General features: G+C 35.1%; 1 protein-coding gene across 3 annotated transcripts in view; it reads left to right on the forward strand.

Moving 5' to 3' along the window:
- The first annotated feature begins 487 nt into the window (after positions 1–487).
- The window catches only part of TOR1AIP1 (torsin 1A interacting protein 1), a 29,541-nt gene continuing 6,112 nt past the window's right edge, over positions 488–23,916 (forward strand). Inside the window, exons 1-8 of one of the 3 annotated variants that reach the window (XM_074322195.1) lie at positions 488–2,050; positions 3,714–3,791; positions 7,897–7,959; positions 14,269–14,310; positions 15,117–15,203; positions 17,122–17,175; positions 19,265–19,306; positions 19,830–19,898. In XM_074322195.1, coding sequence (XP_074178296.1) covers positions 1,582–2,050; positions 3,714–3,791; positions 7,897–7,959; positions 14,269–14,310; positions 15,117–15,203; positions 17,122–17,175; positions 19,265–19,306; positions 19,830–19,898 — 904 coding nt within the window. In that variant the 5' untranslated portion in view covers positions 488–1,581. The remainder of the gene's footprint in view (positions 2,051–3,713; positions 3,792–7,896; positions 7,960–14,268; positions 14,311–15,116; positions 15,204–17,121; positions 17,176–19,264; positions 19,307–19,829; positions 19,899–23,916) is intronic. The other 2 variants (XM_019732718.2, XM_019732638.2) reach the window with 2 other exon arrangements.

The following is a 23,916-nucleotide window of genomic DNA, read 5'->3' on the forward strand; positions in this document are numbered from 1 at the left end:
CAAATTTTCCAAATATACTATCTAACCCAGGCTGACAAGGGAGAATATGCCTTTAGTTTTCCCTTAAAAAACTTTTTTTAAAAGTAGTATCTCCCTTGTCACTGTTCCTCCAGTTTCTTTGGCTATATTTTATATACCAAACAAAGCTAAACTAACAGGCTAAAACCTAAGTGATTCTCTAAAGTATGTAATTCCTTGTGTCTGTGGCCAAATACTATATGGCCAAATATATTAGTGAAAACATAGTACATCTTAACATTTCATTAAATCAAAACTTGTGCCCAGTTTGAGCAAATGAGTTACTCAAATGCCTTCTAAGGTGATTTAAAATACTTGAAAGCATAAACAATTAAATATCTTCAAAATTTTCAGTCATTCACTTTAATTCGTATCATCACAATTTTAAAAATCTCTTTACTAAAATCAATTATAAAAAAATCCTCCATGAAAGTGTGCATAGTTGAAGGTATCATTAATCTTTGTGTCAATAATTATTCAGACTTTATACTAACTTAATGTCTTCCCTCAGTGTGTCTAAATTTGGTTGCCGATTATCCACATCTGTAAATATGGTATTTGGAGGTGAAACAAATAGTGCTTATTCACACTTTCTTATTCAGTAAAATAAACGCAGGAAACTGTAAATCAAACGCAGTGTATCCAGTCAGGTCCAGCATCAAAGTAAAAATAACGGACCACAGTTAAAATTACAGCTGTCTTTAATCTGCGCATTTGTTCATTTCCCTCTGTCCATGAAGCACTAATAAACTTTCACTCCAGTGCTACTGGAATAGAACTTTCACAAAGCTCAAAAGCCAGGAATAAGACGTTTGCTATGCGTGTATTTTGCAAATGGGAATCCACCCGAGTATGCGGGTAGTTCCGATTTTGTACACTCTCAACAGGTGACTTAAAATTTAAAACTGGGTAACTGCTTTCATACGGAGCTCGAGATCAAAATTTTCTCCATGAAAAGATGACACAAATGTTATCTTTATCAATCATCACTCCTGCTAGAGACATTCCCAGGCACGGCTAAGGTAGCAGGGGATCAAAAAGGTTCCAGAAAAACTGCGCAACAGCCTGGGGCTGGGGACTGAAACTTCTCCACCCCCGGCTCACTCCGCCTTTCCAGAGACTCGGTATTGGGAGCCAGCTCTGGCGTCACCTGCGTGCGGGCAACAGTTGCCACGAGCAGCTGGGTTTGGGGCACGCAATTTGCCAAGCCAGTTGTCCCTTCTCTGTCGTCCCCTCCCTCTCCCCCAAGGCCGAGGACAGCGACGTCCTCCTCCCTCTTCTCCTCCTCTTTGGTGCCTTGGGCCAAGAGGCGGGAGTGACCCCACAAGCAGCTGACCCAGCACAGGCACTGCCTCTCCCATAGCCCTCGGACACACCATGGGCCCAGAGGCGGGATTGCAACACAGCAGCGACGACGCAGGTGGCAGCCCCGGCGACTCTCAACTACCTCCCTGACCACCGCGACCACCGCTCGTCACCCGGATAAGCCGTCGTCACCAACGGCAGGAGATTCTAGACTCGTCAAAGCCATCTTCGCTATCGACTCAAGCTACGTCAACAACTATGGCGGGCGAGGGGCGGCGGGTGATGGAAGGCTGGGGAAGGTACGTCACACCCAGGGCCCCCATCCGAGAGGGAAGGCGTCGGCTCGCCCCTCAAAATGGCGGCAGCAGCGACGCGCCTGCGTACGGAACTCCCTCGCCGTCGCGCCACGGCCGGCGGGAAGTGAGGTTCTCCGAGGAGCCGCCAGAAGTGTACGGCGACTTCGAGCCTCGGGGGGCCAAAGAAAAGTCCCCGGTGAGAACACGAATCCGACTAGAAGAGTTCCGGCCTGATTCTGCGAAAAAGGAAGTGAGAGGAAGCGCCTACTACCTTCGGTCTCAGCAGCGGAGGCAGCCGCGACTCCAAGAAGCCGGGGAGATGAAGACGCGAAGTGCTGGTCGCCTCCGGCAGCAGCCCTCACAGCAGTCTCCGCTACAGCCGTCACCGGTTTCCACCCGGAGAGGATTACGGGACTCTCATTCCTCTGAAGGTGAGGCTGACGGAGGTAACAGCTCAGCCGCAAGCTCAGGAGCGAGCGAGCGCGGCGGGCGGGCGGGCGGGCGGGCGCGGTGTGTGTACACGCCGCGGAGGCTGGTGGGCGTCTCCGCGGAGCTCTTACCGGCCGGGGCTGGGTGGGCCCCCTCCCGCTGGAGGGAAAGAAGCACAGGCGGGAGAAGTGGAAAGGCAGTCAGTCGTGCGGAGCAGTGAGCCGAGTCGGGGATCTCTGCTCATCCCTGGGCATCAGTTTAGGAGTGTCAGGATTGCCTTTCTGCGGTCCTTCACGAGGGGACGGCGAGTTAGGCGGGGCAGGCGGGACACCGAGTCACCCCGGGGTCGGTTTCATTTCGGTTTTCTCTGTCCTGCGGCTGTTTCTATCAAAGCCACTTCCATTTCCTCCTTTGACACTCAGAGGCTAAAAGTCCCCAGCTGAGAATGAACGGTTCCGAGATGACCTTCCAGTGTTTTCCCATCACTATCCACGTGGGGAGAGAGGGAGGGAAATTTTGTGAGTGAGCGTTTTGTGGGCTAGCATAGTTGGTGAATTGACTTGAGACCCCACTCAAGTACATACACCGAAAAGGGGTAAGTCAGTTATCCCGAACTTGAAGCCCCCAATGTCTGATAAAGTTGAGCACTGAACGCTCTTTCTCGACTGTGGTGGTCTCTGCCAAAAATTTGCCACGTTGGGGGCTCTACGTGTAACCTCAGTAGTTAAGTACTAGCCTGACAAAGCAATACTTTTTTTTAGTTTTCATCCACATGGGCGGAAAGGGTGCTGACAAAATGAATGTATAGTTTAGGTGAGTCACAGCTGAACCAACTCCCTTAATTCATCCTCTCCCACCTTGCACCCAACCGCTATCTAACGCTGAGTCACCAGTGAAGTTTCATGTTAGCCCCAGGTAAGGCACCTATGAGGTAAAAATCGGGGGGTTTGAATCACAGTGGGATTACATAGTTAGGTACACCATTGATGGATATGAAGAAGACACGGATTTTCAGTGTAGAGCAGCGTAATAGGCTGCACCTTTACCTGCTGACACATTTGAAGATGTGCTGATTTTGGAAACTTTCTGTTAAAAATATGTAAGTTACTGTAGGGTGTAATCACTCAAGACAGTTTAGCCACACGTTAGTTTTATCGCTCTCTTAAGATTATAAAGTTCCTGAAAACAAAAATCCTACCAAATATATTTGAAGGACTATGTTGCACTTTAGTACTTATGTTAATTTCCTTCAATATCTGGAAGACTATTTCGCACATATTTTTATTTAAATAAGTATATGTTAAATTGTATTGACTCTTGCACAGAGCCTAGTGCAGTTGTGTAAGTTAATTTTTTAACACTCTATTGTAACTATAACGATCTAAATATTTTTCACTCTTCTGCATCATTTATGACGCTCCAGCTCATCTTTTAAATTTTCTAAAGTAATAGATACTTTTGTTGTAAAGCATCAGTGATGGACAGTTTATTTTTGTCTTAAGAGTATTTCTAACTAGTTAAATTTATAAGTTTTGGTAAACCTAATTTCACATTTCTAAAGAAATGAATTACTTGCATTTTTGCTTATATGTTGCTATTAATATGCATAATCTCTTACCTAGATCATATGTTCTGTTTTTGACATTTGTCATATTTATTCTTCAGAGGATGAACCATCTTCGCAAACTGTTTTAAGCCAAACAGTCTCAAAGAAAACTATCAGGAGAGCACAAGAGATTCCAGGTAAGAAGAATGATTTAGGTTTTTTTCCTTATCTGCCAACTTTAATATACACATGATAGCCTGTTTAATCAGGGGTCCCAAGTCATACCTCATTCAGAGTTTCAGTGAATGTTCTTTATAGGTGTCTATTGAATTAAGCAATGTGTCAAGAAAAGACAGGTTGCATACATGAGAACCTCCTAAGTACCACCCACTTTGTATATGTTAATTCATTCACATATGCACAATAGATACACCTGTTTTTGTTGTTGTTTTTTAATTTTATTAGGGAATATTGGGGGACAGTGTGTTTCTCCAGGGCCCATCAGCTCCAAGTAGTTGTCCTTCAATCTAGTTGTGGAGGGTGCAGCTCAGCTCCAAGTCCAGTCGCCGTTTTCAATCTTTAGTTGCAGGGGGCGCAGCCCACCATCCCATGCAGGAATTGAACCGGCAACCTTGTTAAGAGCTCGCGCTCTAACCAACTGAGCCATCCGTCCGCCCCAGTACACCTGTTTTATAGATGAGAAAGTGAGCTCAGAGTAGCTAAGAATGTTCACTAAGATTACACAGTATACGACTGAGCCAAAATTCAGACCCAGGTTTGTCTTCTTTAGACCTCTTTCATTTTCCCCAGATACCTCACTTTCACTCTCCCATGTAATAATTAGCTACTCAATAGGTTAAATGTTGAATGAATGACTATGTCACACTACCTTTCATTTAAAATGGATGCAATGGTGTGCGTAGTAAAATCATGACACAATATGGTTAATCTTGTCAGTTTGATACTATCTTGTCAGTTTGATACTACATAAGATGTCATCAGTTGTAAGATACACCATCATTGTTTTATGTACTGCCTAGAAGGAAGAAATACTGCTAATTAAACATAACATGTCATAGATTGCATGATGCATCCCAATTTCAGAGATGTTAAAGTGTAAAAATATTTGCATCTTAGTATCAATGTAACATGGAAGTAGGCTACATTTGATAGTCAACTTAAGTTTTAAAAACTATTTTAACTATTTTGAAAGTCAGGGGAAAGTATTCACTCAGTTATTACTGCTTAGCATTTTTCAGTTTTTAGGTCCATTCATTATCAGTTTGCTTTGTTTGATATTTAGGAAAGTCCCACAACAATAAATGATTCTAGCTATTGAAACTGATCATCCCTAGCTTCTTTTTTTTAACCCAAATCTTGCCTTCTTTCCTTATCCATTGCTTCTAATAAGAGTATGCTTTACAGTTTGAACTGTTCTCAATTTATGAAGTATATATATCTCATTCAAGTTCAGTTCCAAATAAACACACCCTTTATGCTTAATTCTTCGAGCATCCTTTATGTTAAACTGTCTTAGAAAAACACTGTGAGTAATAGGTGCTATAATCAGATTTTCCAGGTATTTAGAAAAAGTATATTATTGAAATTTTATTTACAGTAGATTTAATTGCACGTCTCTTATACCTGCAGAAACAAAAATTTCTCATTTTTAAAATCTAAATTAAATTTATAAAAACTACGGAGTTGAGTAAATTGATGTAGTGAAGACGGTTGAGCACCAGCCTATATAGACCCTTGTGAAACTATTATGTAGTAGAACATCTTGAACAGTCTTTTGGGGTTCACATGAGGCCTGTATTTAAGGACTGATAATGAGGTGCATGTCTGCATAACATGTGGAAAGAGCACTGGATCTTGGTTGATTTACCCATCCACCTTGAACCTCAGGTTTTTACCTATATGATTTCTTACTCTAAAAGGTGCTTTCAAAAAAATCTTTTTATATCTAGCATTTGGCATGCTCCCTTGTCATGCCTCTTAATGAAAGGAGAAAGAGTTTGCGGAATTACTAAATAAGTGCTTGTAAAGTCTATCGAACAGAGGAGTTATTTAAATAAGTCACTCTTTGATGGAGGACTGCTTTAAGTAAAAGTTTAAGGATGGGCCGTTGCTCTTCCTTATAAAATCTTGGACTTTCAGTTTAATTTGGTATTCAAAACAGTGCTATAATTGTATATAGGACCACTGGTGTGGTCCCAGAGAAATTGACCCAAAGATGCCTTTAGGGATAAAGATACAAACTAAGGGGTCACTTTCTAAAACAATCTAGTAAAGACAACTATATCATTGTCATCCTGTTTGTGGAAGTCATGAAAAATGCTGTTTGTATTAGTTTAGAATAGGAATATAATGTACTCTTCTCATTGTTTGAAATTCCAGAATTGAATTATTTTCAAATTAAAATAGCCATTAGGTTGTTCATTCAGATATATAGATATATATCGATATAGCTATATAGATATTTTTTTTTAATGGCCAGAGTCATTCCTTTCTGGAAATCACGAAACTAATTTTATAATCTAAAACTGTATTAGGAAATTTTCATTTTACTATTTGTTGTTTCTAGCTAAATAATCATAGATAAATATTTTTGAATGCCGACCATTTTGTCATGAGCATTTGATTTTTTTGGCTGCTGTACTTACCGCCTTCATTCATTTTCCAGATAGTTATTGAGCACCTATTTTATGCCAGTCCCCATGCTAGACGCTGGGGGTGCAGTGATGAGCAAAAACAGACACGAGGAGGAGATAGCTACTAAAAGAGAAGGGTGCTTGTTATTTCAATCTTAACTCTCTCACCATGGTACTCTGTCTCCCTCAAGTATTTTACATAGGGCTATATACATAGTAGAGTATACAGGAAATGCTTCGTAAATGAAAATATGGGAACTGAAATAGTAATTGATGTCAGTAGATTGAGTTTTAGCTTTTAATTAAACCTAAAAAGTATGGGAATTCAGAGGAGAAAATAAGGAAGGTAGTTGTAATAATGGGAGTAGCAGGCATGTACAAGGTTTATTTTTAAAGCTACTTATATAAGTTCCTAATATCTGATATGTGAAATGCTAACAACTTGAGATAGATACTTCATAAAATCTTGGAGCTATAAAACTTAGGGAAGTTATCCCTAAATCTTCAGAGTTTCTGTGCAGGCGTCCCTTTGTCAACATCCATTCATGCATTGCTTGAGCATCTTCAGTTATATGCAAAGCATTCCCTCACTACGCTATCTGTTCTGTTTTGGAGATGACAATAATTTGGGTTTTTTGGTTTGTTTTTAATATTAACTGAAAGCTACTTTGCTGTAACTTTTTCTTGTTGATCTTCGTTTTGCCTTTTTGAGCTACACAAAATCAATTTAATTGCTTTTCTACATCTTCTTTAAGATGCATAAAAACATGCTCAATATGTATTTTTTGAACAAGTAAATGACTGTCCCTTCAGGATTTCTCTTGTAGAAACTGTAAAGGGGAAATCGAGTTAAGTCAGTTTTGTAAAAACAAATGTAGGCATTCAATGGAATGTGATAGCCAGTTCACTGTGGTTTTTGCAGTTCTCATGCAGAACCAAACAAAGCTTTTTTATAGAGACAATTGAAATAAACCATATTATAATCCAAATTTAGATATGTATTAGGTTTTACGTTGTGTTATGTGAGGCTCTTTGTGAAAACACACCTTGGATTTCTAGGCTAACATTAACATTTTATTTAGTGAGATTAGCTTCCCCGTTAACACTATGGCGTGAGCCATAGTCTGAAACAAACCCTGGCTAGCATTAACATTTTATTTAAAAGTAGAATTTGCATGTCCCAAACACAAGATTAAAATCTTGGAGGGAGTGTATTAACACTCAGGAAGTTAACCCTGAAATTAAAATATGCTATAAATGATCCACAAAGAATATATGCTACAAATGGAATTTTGTTCTTTTGGTTCTTTGTAAATTAAAAAAAAAATTTCAACTACAGTTGATGATGCAGCATTATATTAGTTTCAGGTATACAACATCAGAATTTAGTTCTTAATTGAGAAATTTAGAAGAGTTTTAGTTGGATTTCTTTCCTTTTGTGCAGATACGGTCTGCTGAGAAAAATGACCTATTTTTCCATCAAGTCCATAAATTTTTTATGACAGGAAATTTGTTTCTAGTTCACTTGTATATTATACTTAGCGTAATGGAAAGCTCAGAAAAACTTTGTTGAATAAATAGATGATTATATAGTAAGTAGTATATTGGACATTTTTAATATATTTTTTAATGTTTTCTCTTCCCATAGTAGTGATGGGTGAAGATCCTGTAATCGGCCTGTGTAGACCCCCTCTAAGAAGTCCGAGATCTGGTAAGAGATTGTTTTGTCTGTCGGTTTAACTTTTTTATAAACATTTTTTATAAAATTTTATTTTTAAATAGTGCATGTATTCATATGGTTCAAAGTTCAAAAATTACTATAAATATACAATGAAAACTCTCCCTGCTCCTTCTATCCTTTACCCATCCAGTCTCCTAAGAGGCAGCCAAAGTTGTCAGTTTCTTATGTATTCTTTCAGAGATAGTTTATAGAGATAACCATAGAGGAAACCCATGTTTAAATGATCTTTTCCTCCCTTTTTAACACAAATTTGAGCCCAATAAGTACCCTTTTCTGCACAGCCGTATTGTTTTTATTTTTACTTAACATATATTGTAACATCTTTCCAGATGTGTAAAGGACTTCCTCATTCCTTTTAAGAGGTGTTTTTCATATGTTGCTGTGATTCTTTCTGTTAGCAGGATGATTTTAAACTCGAGTCAAGGAGTTTTTATTCTTCCCAGCATAAGGTTAATTAAAAAAAAAAAATTGAGACTAAGGTTTTGTGGCTTAGGGCTATAAAATTTCCCTGCCTCAATTACATTTCCTTCTGACTACAATTTTTAAAAAGTATCGCCCTTAAATTGATTTCATGACTATGAAAGAAAACTAGTAGAGTCATTTCACGCAGTCTACTTCTATTTCATTTTCAGAGTTGATTGGCCCATAGGATGCTTTATTGTGGGAACTAAAAAGGAAGCTTATTTGTCTTCACATTAGGTTTCTACTCCTCCATCATTCCCTGTAAGAAAGAAGTAGGTTGATTTGTTGTTGTTTTTTTGATAGGTGACTATCAGATATCACAATGATAAAGATCGGTTAAGGTTTTGATGATGAACCTGTGGTAAAGAACCATATGATGCATTTCCTTTTAACCTCTAATCTTGCTTTGCTATCTCTTGCAGATTTGGCATATAAAACAAATGGAAATACTGAAATGAGTGAATTAAGTTTGTTTGTTTCTAATTCTTATAGGTTCTCTTTGAAGGTTCTGATTATGAGTACAATACACAAGTACACTCGTTTGGTCACTGGCTTGAGAATATTACTTAGTTCATTATCTTGGCATGTGGGACACTGTCCCTATGACCACGACCTTTTTAAATAGGTTTAGTTTTTATTCTATCTGAAATTATGGATTTCGTTATACAATTGTTTAAATTCATGTAAGGGCATGTAGTAACAAATACACTTTAGTTTTTATTAGCCTTTGTTAAATTCACACTATTGAGAGAAAGTAGATATCAACTTACTAATTAAGGTTTTTCCTTGAGTTAGCGAGTGAATTTGAGATGTTTTTTCATAGTAAGTCCAGTGTCCTTGGCCATGTTTGTTGAACTGGTTTAAATTCTTTTCAGTGTTTGCCTTGGTGTAGGACATGAGATACCAAGATCTGTGGTTTTAAGTGAACCTACATTGATTGTGGTTGGACTTAGTTTTAAGTTACAGTTCTTTTCTAAATTTGGAGATGAGTCAAGTGAGGGAAGCTTCATTTTTCTTTATAAATAGTTGCAGCTTCTTTTAAATTCATCTTTCACTTAAGCTCAGGCTAATTCTTTAGCTGCTTCAGACTCTATAGTGTCTGGGTACTGAAAACTATCCTTGCAGCATACAGCTATCGTGTACTTTTACCCACCAGAGTTTCTCAAGTGCTCTATTTAAAAACCTTTAAAAAAATGTTTTTAAGTCAAACTCTTAATTGGAAGAGAACTTTTACTTTCTGTGCTAGAGTTAGAAATCATTTTTTATATGTACTTTATAATAAAAACTAACTTAAAACAAGTGCTTTCCAGTTTAAAGGAAATTTCTATGAGATTAGTATGGAGAATGGAATAGATCAAATAGCTATTCATGGAGCTTGAATACTAATGGTATCCCCAAACTATTCTTTACTCTCTTCTTCCTGCCGCCCCACTCTGACTGTTCTCAAAAGTATTGTTCGCATTGAATAGTCTTAAAGGTACCATTTTTAAAGGTATCTATACCAGGGGTCAGTAAACTACAGCCTCTGAGTAAAATCTGATCTGCAGTCCTGTTTTGTGCAGCCTATCAGCTAAAAAGATCTTTGCATTTTGTGAAATATCTATATATTTCACATTAATATTTTATATACATGAATATGTGTTTAATCATAATGTATATATGAATGCAGAGAACTTATGTGGCCCACAAAATCTAAAATATTTATTGTCTAACCCTTTATGAAAAAAGTTTACCAGCCCCTGATTCATACCAATGACAGGAATAAAGACAGCACATCACCCAAATTATCATTTATTTGTTCTAAAAGTAAATTCAGAGAGTTATATACTTCCCCGAACATAGATTTATTATAACACTCCCTGCTAGGTTGTACTGACAGCACAAGAAGACAGGAGATACATGACTTCTGTATTCTAGCTCGCCTTCTCTTTGAGAATGCATAATAGTGTCATTTATGAAATCTTCATATCTTTATCCCCAGACAAAACACAAAGTGAGCAAAGCCTATCTTTGCTTGAGTGCCCTTGACTCCTCACACCAACATATTCCACAAACCTCTAGGAATAAGAAAGTCTATAAAGTAGTAGAAATATATGTGGAACTTTGTATTTTCCTTAAAATCTTCAGTCAAGCAAAACAAAGTGAATAGAAAGTCTTAAAAGTTAGTCATCTCCACTAGAAGAGATAGTTGTAAGTGGTCTATTCTTGCAACAAAAAAGACCTAGGACTTCTGAAAAGTGCCTTTTCCTAAATTGGTTGAGATTGTTAGCAGCACATTCCATTATTGCCTTGTGTCTATATATTAAAGTCACAGCTTTTATAATTTCCTAAAATAACATTTTTTAGTTAAGGTTATTATTGCTCCAAATAGAATTTTAATTTCTCAAAAAGCTTCTGCATAAGCGTAGTGAAGAAATGTGTGTGTGTGTGTGTGTGTGTGTGTGTGTGTGTTAAGCTTGTGCATGTAGCAGCCAAGAGGTTCAAAACAAAGGAAGCTGAATAACAAAAGAGGGAAATGAAATGAAAACTTACATAGTCATACATGCTGCTAATTCATCATCCGATTGTATTGAAATACTATCTGCACAGTCTTTGCAGCTTAGGTAAAAAAGATGAAAATAGATGGAATTTTGAAAACCTTACATGAAATCTAATTATTAAGCACTAATTTCAGGCGATTTTTCTTAATTTCTTATAATTTTTTTTATCATAGTATGAGAAATATTAGCAAAAGTCTCAACAAAGGATTTTATTCTGTGATCCTAAAATCCATTCATTAAACATTTACTTTTAATCACTTTCTATAAGTCAGTGACTGACCTAAATACTAGAAAATATCAAATCCCTAAAAAGTACCCAAAATTTTTTTTGAAATCAGTTACCAGATGGTATATAATCTATAACATCAGTGAACTAAAGAAAAATCACATCGTCGTATCAGTAGATACAGAAAAAGCACTTGACAGACTCTTAACACTCATTCATTATAAAAAACTTTTAGTAAACTAGGAATAGAGGGGACCTCTCTCCACTTTATAAAGACTATCTACAAAAAAACCTACATTTAACATCATACTTAATGGTGAGAAACTGAAAGCTTTTCTAACATCAGGTACAAGACAAGGATGTCTTCATTCACCATTTCTTTTCTCCATTGTTCTGGAAGTTCTATTATAGCTAATGCAATAAGACATGAAAAGGAAATAAAAGGTATACAGATTGAGAAAGAAGAAATACAACTGTCTTTGTTCACAGATGACACGATCATCTACGTAGAAAGTACCAGAAAATGGACCAAAAAACTGCTGAAACTAATAACCAATTATAGCAAGGTTGCAAAGTATAAGGTTAATATAAAAAAGTCATCACTTTTTCTATGCATCAACAATGAACAAGAGAAGTTTGAGATTAAAAACAATCCAATTATCATCTGTATCCCCCAAATGAAATACTTATATATGAATTAATAAAATATGTAAAAGATCTATATGAGAAAAACTACAAAACTGATGAATGAAATCAAAGAACTAAATGGGGAGGTATTTCATTTCATGTTCATGGATAGGAAGACTCAATATTGTCAAGATGTCATTTCTTCCCAACTTTATGTATAGACTCAATGCAATCCCAATCAAAATCTCAACAAATTATTTTCTGGATGTTAGACTAGTTCTGAGATTCGTATGGAAAGACAAAAGAACCAGAATAGCCAACACAATATTGAAAACATGAAGAACAAAATAGGAGGACAGTACCCAACCTCAAGACTTACTGTACAGCCACAGTAATCAAGACAGTGTGGTACTGGCAAAAGAATACCAAATGGAACAGAATAAAGAGCCCATAAATAGATCCACACATAGTCAACTGACCTTTGATAAAGGAGCAAAGGCAATATAATGGCACAAAGAGTCTTTTCAACATATGGTACTGGAACTACTGGACATCCATATGCAAAAAAAAGTTTAGATACAGACCTTACACATTTAACAAAAATTAACTCAAAATGGATCACAGATCTAAATGTAAACACAAAGCTATAAAACTACCAGAAGATAACATAGGAGAAAAACCTAGATGACCTTGGGTATGATGATGCCTTTTTAGATATAAACCAAAGGCACGAGCCATAAAAGAAATGATTGGTGAGGTGAGCTTCATTAAAATTGAAAACTTCTGCTCTGCAAAAGACACTTCTGTTAAAAGGACTATTATCCAAAATATACAAAGAACTCTTAAAACTCAACAATAAGGAAACGGTTTGATTTAAAAATGGGCCTGAGAACTTAACAGACACCTCAGCAATGAAGATATACAGATGTCAAAAATCCATATAAGATGAAAAGATGCCTTACATCGTATGTCATCAGGGAAATGCAGTTTAAAACAACAATGAGACACCACTGCACACCTATTAGAATGGCCAAAATGCAGAACAGTGACAACACCAAATGCTAGCGAGGATGTGGAGCAACAGGAACTCTTATTCATTGCTGGTGGGAATGCAAAAGGGTACAACCACTTTGAAGATGGTTTTACGGTTTCTTATAAAACTAAACATAGTCTTCGTTTTACCATATGATCCAGTAATCACACTCCTTGATGTTTACCCCAAAGAGTTGAGAACAGGTCCACACAAAAACCTGCACACAGATGTTTAGCAGCTTTATTCATAATTGCCCAAACTTGGAAGCAACCAACATGTCTTTCAATAGATGAATGGATAAATAGACTGTGGTACATCCAGATAACGGCATATTATTCAGTGCTGAAAAGAAAAATGAGCTATCAAGCCATGAAAAGACATGGAGAAATCTTAAATGCATATTACTAAGTGAAAGAAGCCAATCTGAAAAGGATACAAACTATGATTTCACTATAAAACATGCTGGAAAAGGCAAAACTGTAGAGATAGAAATAAATATCAGTGGTTGCCAAGGGTTTTGGGAGATGGGGAGGGATGAATAGGTGAAGCAAAGAGGAGTTTTAGGGCAGTGAAAATACTTTGTAGATACCATAATGATGGATACCTGTCATTTGTCTAAAGCCATAGAATGTGCAACACCAAGAGTGAGCCATAATGTAAATTACGGTCTTTGGGTGACTGTGATGTATTAATGTAGATTCATCAGTTGTCACAAACATACCACTCGGGGGAGGGGGATGTGATAATGAGGACATTATGTGTGGGGCAGGGGCATATGGGAAATATCTCTCCTTTCTGCTCAGTTTTACTGTGAACCTTACACTGCTTTAAAAAAAATAGCCTTAACTTAAAAAAAAATTATTGAGTGCTTACAGTGTCCTATTATGAACCAAACTGATGGAGTGGTAAAAGGGCAGTTGACTGGAAACCGGAAGAGCCTGTGTTCAAGTCCTTTCTGTAGCACTTGTTAGTCCCGACACCCTTAGACAAGTCACTTTATACCTTTGAGCCTTAACCTATGAGTGTATTCCTTTACGACGTTATGGGAATCAGATAACAGACGTGAAGGGTTTTTTTGAAAACTAGCACCTATTGGGACTGAAATATTTACTACCATAGAATTTAATGTTTATTAAACCCAGGTTACGTTTTAGAGTACAAACAGACTTGTGGGTGAAGGAAAAATAAACTTTCTTTTTGATTCTTTTCTTTGTATCAAGACTTATTCCTGAAATAACGTAGAGGGAACTAATAGACTGTTTTATGATTTAACAGAAAAAAAATTTAGTTGGTGTGTCTTTATGTTCACTTTCCTTAATTTAGATGCTCTTATTTATTCCCAAGCTTTAGCTTTTGATGTTATATACAACATGTATGCTTTTCTCTTCTAGAAGCCACCAGTGTCCAACAGAAGGTCAACTTCTCTGAAGAAGGTATTTTCTTTTTAAAATGTCACGCCGTATATTCTGAATCTTTTTCTGTTAATGTTAGAAGAAATTTTAACAGGTACTTAAGAGAACAGAAAATAGTGTCTTTCTCATCAGGAAAAGAATTCATGCTTGTCTGAACTGTTAAATGGGCAGGTAAAATAGTATAGAATGAGTGTTGCTAGCTTTTGTCGGAGTTAATTTTCAGCAAAGCTAATGTCTTCAGTTTCTGACATGTGCTGGCCTTTGATTATGGTATTAAAACAATCAGTTTTCCAAATTCTCATGACTAGTCTATGTTTGAATAGTACAGTACAATTTAGTCCATTTTTAAGCCCAGCACAATCTGAAATTAGTTACCTGCATACTGAAATGTTTGTGTATGGGTGTGTATATATCCATACCGTCTCCTTAAACACACACAAATGCAGACACACATGCATGCATATACCAGTATTGTCTGAATTTGTACACTAACTATATGTAATTCCCCCCAATAAGATAAAATTTTTCCACTATTTAATGCTCATTTTTTTGACTGTATATTAAAGCCTCAGAATATATAACCATATAAATATTACTCTGAATATTTGGAATATAATTATATGCCTCAGAGAACATAAAATAAATGAGATCAGTTTTAGCGTATTTAAAATTTTGTGACTCAGAATAGTAAACAAAATAAAGAACAATTCTAGATCTGATTAGAAAAAAGGCTTCATCTTAATGTTGAGTTGCTTGTTTGTTTTTAACCCAGATCTTTAGAGATTAGAATAAAGACTATAACTGGTGTATCCTTTACTTCTTTTTAGGGGACACTGAAGAAGATGACCAAGATAACCCCAACAGTGAGGTTACTTCTGTTAAGGTCAGATCCGGGGATTCTGTTGAGTCTGAAGGTAACATTGCTTTATATACATGACTCTTATCTTTAGGAGCTGTATTTTAGTTAAAATATAAAGGTATTCTGTGAATTTGCTTTAAAAAAAAAATACTTCAAAGTATTTCATTAAAAGTATTTTTAAAGTACACTTTTTAATATTTATTAAAATTACTGATTCCATGTGTACATCGGATCAGTAATGTAATGTCATGTAATATTTAAACAAATAACTTTTTAATCTGCTTTGATATTTAAGAATATGATATTTTTGTGCTCACCAGAAGAGTTATTTGTAGTTTTTAAAAAATTTTTAGAGGGAAACTGATCACATTGGCATTTGTACTCACACCACTATCAGGAGTATTAGTTAGCTTTTGGGAAGTTTTAATGTACTTAGGTAACTTTGTATCTCTGGTAGTTATTCGAATTCAACCAAGTTATCAATAACAGTTTCCGATTATTCATGGGAGTTTGTGTTTAAGTTTATTCAAGGAAAAAAGATGGGACTTTGTGGCTTAAAAGAGTGTTGATCAAATCTGTAATTTTATATTTTAGTCCCGTGGAAGAGTAAATCTCTACTTTCTCCTCACTATCTTTTGAGAATTTCTGTAATTTCTGAGTTTTACGTAATCATTCCACTTTAAAAAGAGGCTCATACGCTGTTCTATGGGCATTTGGTATTCTATATATTTCCCACCCTTCCTCATTTCCCCCCATTCTTTCTTGATACAGAAATCCCAAAGGAGATATGCAACACTCTAGCATAGTGGTTAAGAACATGGGCTCTGGAGCCAGAATCCCTGGGTTTCACTCCTCTACTACTAGGTTTGTGCCCTCAGGCAATTGCTTAACTTCTGTATTCCTCAGTTTTCTCATCTGGATTGTTGTGAAGTTAAATTAATTTATATGTGCAAAGCACTTAGAAAGTACACGCACATAGTAAACACTCAAATTAAGTGCTGTTATTAGCATTCATGTGTACACTTAATTAGAGACAAATAAAACCATTCATGTAGCCAATAGTTTGATGCCATTGCTACCAGCGTATAGCTCTTTGAAACTACATAAACCCCAGCCTCTGTGATCCCTTCAGAACTCTAATAAACTCTTATTGAAGCATACATACCCACATGCAGAAGAAAACTAGGTAAAGAGCAAAGACATGAGGCATATTAAAAAGAATACTGAGCTTCCCAGATTATCTTCGGGGACAGTTAGCACCGAAGAGGTACAAGAAGATCCACTGGAGTGCAGGAGGAAATTTTCATGTATTTTTTTTTTTCATCCATTTAAAATGTTTGTCTTTTTTTGTTGTTTTATGATATACACAACACATCAATTAATATGTCAGTAATGCATATAAATAATGTTAGAAAGTAATAGGTTTTGGAGATTGATGCTCAAAATTATTTTAGTAATAGGAATACATTATCAAAAATATTTAGCCACCATACCTGGGTCAGATGTTTCTGTTTCCAAAATAGCAATCTGGTTGGTTTTGAACAGATTTAGTTATAAATCCACTTTTATATGAAAAAATCGTTAAGAAAAGTAGACTAAAATACATAATGCGTTGACCGCTTGCAAGAGAAATATAAGGCAAAACATTGACATTAATGATTTCAAGAAGATCCATTATTATAAACTTTCGAAATTTTCCCTTCATGCCATGTTCTATATTTTGTATATACATATATGTTTTAAAAACTGGTCAGGGGAAAGACAGAGAATTAGTTAATTTTTTAGATACGACATGACTCTTTAGAAATGTTTTTGAAAGTATGCACCCAAGTGTTGAATTCCTTGGGGTTTATCTGAATCCTTTTGCTCTTTTGATTACTCATTTTTCTCTTGAAAATGTACGTTAAAAAAGTTAATGTGCGTTAAAAAAGTTAATGCTTTATATCGTACTATATTTCTTTTTCACTTTTTAGATAAAAGCAGCAGATCAAGTCAGTATCCAGAATCATTTTGGCAATCCTCACAAAGTAAGTAAAGCCATGTTTACATGCATAGAAGTCTGCCTGTGGGCATGGTCAATGCTGTCATTTTTAAAGATCCTGTTTTGCAGTTTAATATAAAATGTTGGAAAAGGGATGTGGTAAATGTTTAAAAACCTCATCCTGCTTCTTGAATTTGAGTTATTCATCTCTGTTTTCAACCTTAAATTTGAATTAAAAAAAAAAAAACGAAAATCACTGCTCTTAATGACTTGTTGAATATTCTTGCATGTAGTATAAATTTGTTTACTGTTTTAGTTTAATTAACTACTGTAGTTTGAACCTACTTATATGGACGTATTCTAATAAGGATATAAAATTTAATATGCAATATAATTTCAACTCTGTTGTAAAAGTCTGGGAGGATGAATAAATAAATGATAAACCAGATATAGTAAAAAGTTAATGGTAAGCTAGGTGATGGGCATATAAGTTTTACAGACTTGCTTGCAACTTTGAAAACTTTCATAATAAAAAGTTCAGAAAACATAACACAAAAAAAGATTGGGAAGTAATATGCTAAAACACTAAATGATTTGTTTAGGGTGGTAGAATCATTGGTGACCTTTTTCTTTTACTTTTTTCCTGTATTTTGTAGTTTGTGTACAATGGATATGTATTAGGTTGAAAAGAATGATACTGTTTTTTCTTTTCACATTTTTAAATCAAGCCCCAGAATTTGAGTTAGTTATTAATCAACCAAAAATACCCTTGTATGTAAAATCTTCAAGGATTTGTTTTCCCCTCCACATCACCTTTTTGAAATATGAGACTATTTTTAAAGGAAAAGGCTTTGAAAATCTGTTTTACAATCACTGTGTTCATAGAATTCCTATTTGTTTGCTAGTTAAGTTTTCAGTAGGTTCCCGGGTTTATGATTTTACTGTGACAAAATGAATAAGTTGCTGAAACACAAAAATCATTTGTGGAAAATTACTCTTGTTCACCTTACATGTTCGCTCTTTGTTGTTCTAAATCTTCAATCTTTGAAGCTCTTAAATGTATCTTTCTATATAAAGTATGCTACACTCACGCAATGGAATACTATTTAGCTGTGAAAAATGAGTTACTTCTGTATACTAATGAATAGATGATCAAGATATATTTCCTTGAATCTAAGATACCACTGATTTTATACATAACTTTTTCAGTTATGTATACCATTGATTATAAGATGCAACCCTAAATATGAGGTGTTTTTTAAAAGGTACCTCTTAGAATAGATGAACGACAGTATTAAAAAGTATTTTATTAGTATAGACTGAAGAAAAATCTGGGGAAGACTATACATCTGTCTTATTCACGATGGTATGTGTCTTGCATGTAATGTTTTGCACATAGGCACTTAATAGATATTTATGAATGTCTAAGTTATGCATTTCTAGAATGGTACATTTGATTTACAACTAGCATATATTCCATTTGTACTCAGAAAAAATTAAAATTGAAAGTAAATTTACATTGATACTTGTATTCATGGGTAGAACGACCTTTCTTCAGGGCCGATGTGTAGATTTACCTTGTTCTAATTATTTGTAAATCATTTTCTAGTTCCCATTGTATCATTTTACAATTGTTCTTAAATACCACTCTAAAACATGTGGTAGCAAGCATCATTTATTTCATAACCACTCTGCAATTTCACAAATTTGCATATATAATACATAATATTATATATGGACTGCCTGCATTTATATACTGCTTTTAGATATATAATTGGGCAAATTTTCAATTTCAGTTTTCTTACTTTAAAATAGGAATAATAGTAGTATTCACCACATAAAGTGTGAGAATTAAGTAAAATTACTCTTGATAGCTGGTAAACATTCAATACAGTTGCCATTAATTTAAGGTATTGATCCTAAAGCTGACTTGTAATTATCCACTTCCTGAACATTTTTGAAGTTTACAAAAGGGGACATACATACTTTATCATATATATTGGGGACTGATGAAAGAAAGAGTATTTTTTTCTGTTTTATCATACCCATAGTAAACAAGCAAAAATGCCTATGCAACTTCTTCACTGTTTTTATTTCCAAATATTCTATAATCTTATCTCTGTTTTCTGTTTCAGGTCGAGACTTCACAGCTCTTGACAAGCAACATTCAGTGCTAAGTAAGTGGTTGGTGGTTCTTTTATCAGTCAACCAGTTCTAACTCCTCTGACTCTGCCAACACAAAGTTCTAATAGGATTTGAAATCATTTTATCCTTTTTGCCTTTTAATTCACCACACATTGGTGCAATATGTGACAGTTACTCTGTGAGGTGGAAATGTGTTCAGGACAATTTTACCTCAAGTAATTTATTTTGCAAGAGTAAATTAACTTCTTTCTTACATAACATTGAAATCAAGTTCAAGTAGTATTGAACTCAGTCATTCTCATAGACCAGAGCAAAAGGACTTGTCCATAGTTTTGTTTGCTTTCTTAGGTGTTTATATATTTATTTTGCTGTGGGAAGGGGCTCATTCTCACTGATGTGGTCCCTTTGACATTATCTTTTACTTCTGAACCTGTTGCTTTTGTTGTTTTCCTCACCAACTTTTGCCTTTCTTATCAATTTATCTTATAACACTAGAATATACTGTACATTTTCAAAGTATATGGAATGACATCTTGGTATGTTTATTTGCTTCAGGCTCAGGATATCAAAAAAAACCCCAGGAATGGGTTGAACAAACCGCAAGAATAAGGAATAGAATGCCAAGTAAGTTGATAAATCTCTATCTGTTATTGAAATAATTTTAAGCTTATTTGCTGTTTTTCTTGGTTATTTAACATACAAGAATATTTAATTCTTCAGGTAAGCATTTAGGTTGTTTGTGATTTCATTTATAAAGGACAGCAATGTTTATTAGTTCAGTTATTTCCATCTGCTTGGACTGGCAGGAGATGGACTAGGTGTAAAGTGTAGATAGTGGTGTGAGAAAACAGTGTGTGATGGGTTCTGACTTGACAAGTTGTCAGTTCTATCCACCAGCGCGATACAATCTGTACATGATAATGAAATTCTACTCTTCTGACAGTACCTGTTTTTTATCCTTGCTGTCTCCCCATGTTAGCACAGGGTCCCTGGGTAGACAGGTCCTACGTCGGGTTTCTGCCTGTATCCTACCTCTGGGAGAAATAGGACTGCTGTTCTGAATTTCCTATTTTCCTGGGTGATAAAACGATGAGAATAGGGAAGAATGTCTATGGAGAGGTCAGAACTCTGAGTCTGTGCCTCACTAATATACACGCTTTGGAACATGTCTCTAACAGTGGTGCAGAGAAAAGAGTTTAGAGTTAGAGCTGTTGGGTGCCAGTCCCAGCTCTTCTACTTTCTAACTAAATGATCTTGGTAAAGTCACTTAACTTTTGTGAGACTCAGTTTTCTTATTTTTAAAGTAGGTGCAATAGTGTAGTACATGTTATACATTAACTTATTTAGGTATTCTTCATCATTAAAATGATCACAGAAGAGCACATAACAACAGTTTCATCTATTACCTCATTTCATATTTGCAATCATGGAGTAAGGTATTCAAGATAAAAATCATCTTGAAGGATTTTTTTTCTTAATTAAAAAAATAAGCAATTGTGTTGTTTCACATGCTCTTTCACTATAGGTTCCTCTACTTGCCATCCTCATAGTTTTTTCCTAAACCATTTTATTGAGGTATTCTTGACATACATTTAATGTGTATAACTTACGTATTTAATGTATACAACTTGATAAGTTTAGAGCTAAGTGTATACCTGTGAAGCCATGACTATAATCTATGCCATAAACACATCTATCACTTCTAAACATTTCCTCCCAATCTCATTTGTGTATGTGTAATAAGAACACTTAACACAAGATCTACCCTCTTAGAACATTTTTAAATATATGATCCAGTATTGTCAGCTGTAGGTACTATGCTGTACAGTAAATTTCCAGGAATTATTCCTGTAGTATAACTGAAACTTTGCGCCCTTTGACTAATATCTCTCCATTTCCTCCTCCTCCAGTCCCCGGAAACCACCATTCTACTCTCTGCTTCTATAAATTTGACTATATTTTAGATTCCTTATATAAGTGGTATCATAAAGTATTTGTCCATCTGTGCCTGGCTTACTTCCCTTAGCAAAATGTCCTCCATATTGCTGCAAATAGCAGAATTTCCTTCTCTTTTAAGACTGAGTAGTATTCCATAGTATATATTACTTTTCCTTTATCTATTCATCAGTCAATGGACATTAGATTGTTTCCATGTCTTGACTATTTTGAATATTACTGCAGTGAACATGAGTGTGCAGCTATCTCTTCAAAATTCTAATTTCAGTTCCTTTGGAGATATATATATATATATATATATATATATATATATATATATATCCAAAAATGGGATTGCTGGATCATATGATAATTCCATTTTTAATTTTTTGAGGAACCTCCATACTGTTTTCCATAGTGGCTGCATGCATCAATCTACAGTCCCCACAAACAGTGCACAGGGGTTTTTTCTCCATGTCCTCTCCACATACCTCTCTCTTGTGTTTTTGATAATAGCCATCCTAACAGGTGTGAGGTGATACCTCTATGATTTTGATCACATATCTCATTGTGCTTTTTAGTTCAATGTAATCTCATGGTCTACTTTTGCTTTTATTGCCTGTGCTTTTGGTGTCATATCCAAGAAATCATTGCCAAGAGGATCCCTGTGTTTCTTCTGGGAGTTTTATGGTTTCAGTTCTTGTGTTTAAATTTTTAATTCATTTAGAGTTGATTTTTCTGAATAGTATGTGATAAGGGTCCACTTTCATTCTTTTTCATGTGGATATCCAGTTTTCCCAACACCATTTACCGAGGAGGAGACTGTCCTTTCTCTGGCAACCTTGTCAAAGATTACTTGACCGTATCTGTATGGGTTTATTTCTAAATTCTCTTCTCTTTCATTGGTCTATATGTCTGTTTTTATGCCAGTACCATACTGTTTTGACTACTCTAGCTTTGTAGTATATTTTGAAATTAGGAAATGTGATGCCTCTAGCTTTTTTGTTCTTACTCAAAATTGCTTTGGCTATTTCAAGTGTTTTGTGGTACCATATGAATTTTAGGATTGTTTTCTATTTCTGTAAAAAATGCTGTTGGAATTTTTTATAAGAATTGCACCAAATCTGTAGAAGGATTTAGGTAGTATGGACATTTTAAGAATATTAATTCTCCAATTCATGAACATGGGATGTTCTGTTTATTTGTGTCTGCTTTTATTTCTTTCATCAGTGTTTTATAGTTTTCAGTATACAAGTCTTTCAACTCCTTAGTGAAGTGTATTCCTAAGTATTTTATTCTTTCTGATGCTCTTGCAACTAGAATTGTGTTCTTAATTTTGTTTGTGTTAGTTTTGTTTTCTTAATTTACCTCTTATGAGTTATATAAATATAACATATTACATAATAACTATTATTTAACTATTCGTCGTTAATATCATAGTATAGCAATTCACAGCATTTTTGTATGCTATTTCACTTGATCTTTGCAACCATGGAATGAGATATTCAAGATAAACATTATCTGTTGGATTTTTTTTTTTAAGTATACAGTTGTAACTTTAGTAACCAATTAGAAGCTTCTAGTTACCTAGTCAAACTAAATGATATAGTTTACTAGTAACCGTAAAACAATGTGCCTTTAAAGTTAAGGTTGATGTCATTTTGTTTCATTTGAGGTTTTTTTGTCATATGACCAAAACTAAGGCTATTTCTGGATCTTAGCAGTGCTAATTTTATTCCTCCAGTTTAGTTCAATGTTTCTCAAATAAAAGCTGTCGATAAACACCAGAAACATCCACCAGAAAGATCGTTTATAAATACAACAGTTGTAACCCCAGGCAAGTGATAGCTGTTAGTGTTTATAAATGTAGTTCATACGAATAAGTAACTTAGCATTTCCACCTTCTGAACCCTTCTATAACTATCTCTTCTTAGATGTTAAAATCTATAGCCGTGCCAAGAAGGATGGAAGGAAAAGGAAAAGAATTGGATAGTTTTTAATTTGTTTTCTAAAGTAATGATAGAAATAGAGGTTTGATAGGGTTGTGAGAAAATTATTTTTGAAATTTATTGTTTCACCACAAACCTAAAACAGAATTACTTGTCTATTAACAGAAATGGTGAAAAGTTTTTTAGTATAATTTTCACCTATTCATTTTTTAATTTACAAAAAGTTTTCAGTTATAGTTGACATTAAGTATTATATTGGTTTAAGGGGTACAGCATAGTGGTTAGACATTTATATAAGTTAGGAAGTGATCCCCTGATAAGTCTAGTACCCACCTGACACCATACATAGTTATTACAATATTATTGACTATATTCCCTCTGCTGTATGCGTACTTTATTTACATCCCTGTGACTGTTTTGTAGCTGCCAATTTGTACTTTTTTTCTTTTTTAATTTAAGACCTTTATTAACAGGTGCTTGCAGTTTGTTGACTTTTTTGAAAAAAATCAAGTTGTAAACTTTTATTACAAATTAAAAATGAAGTTCTTAAAAATCTCAGCTTGACCAGATATGAAACAATTTAAAAACCTTTAAAGGTGTATTGCAATTTGTACTTCTTAATCTCTTTACCTTTTTCGTCCAGCCCCCTTACCAATGTAATTTTTAAGATAGTACTGATACTTGAAGTGGTCAGAAGCACCAGAGGAAATTTTTGAATCAGTTTGAGATAGAAAATAGGATTAAGATTGAGATTTACA

This window comes from Rhinolophus sinicus, linkage group LG17 (assembly GCF_036562045.2).
Source record: "Rhinolophus sinicus isolate RSC01 linkage group LG17, ASM3656204v1, whole genome shotgun sequence".
In the NCBI taxonomy this organism is placed as follows: domain Eukaryota; kingdom Metazoa; phylum Chordata; class Mammalia; order Chiroptera; family Rhinolophidae; genus Rhinolophus; species Rhinolophus sinicus.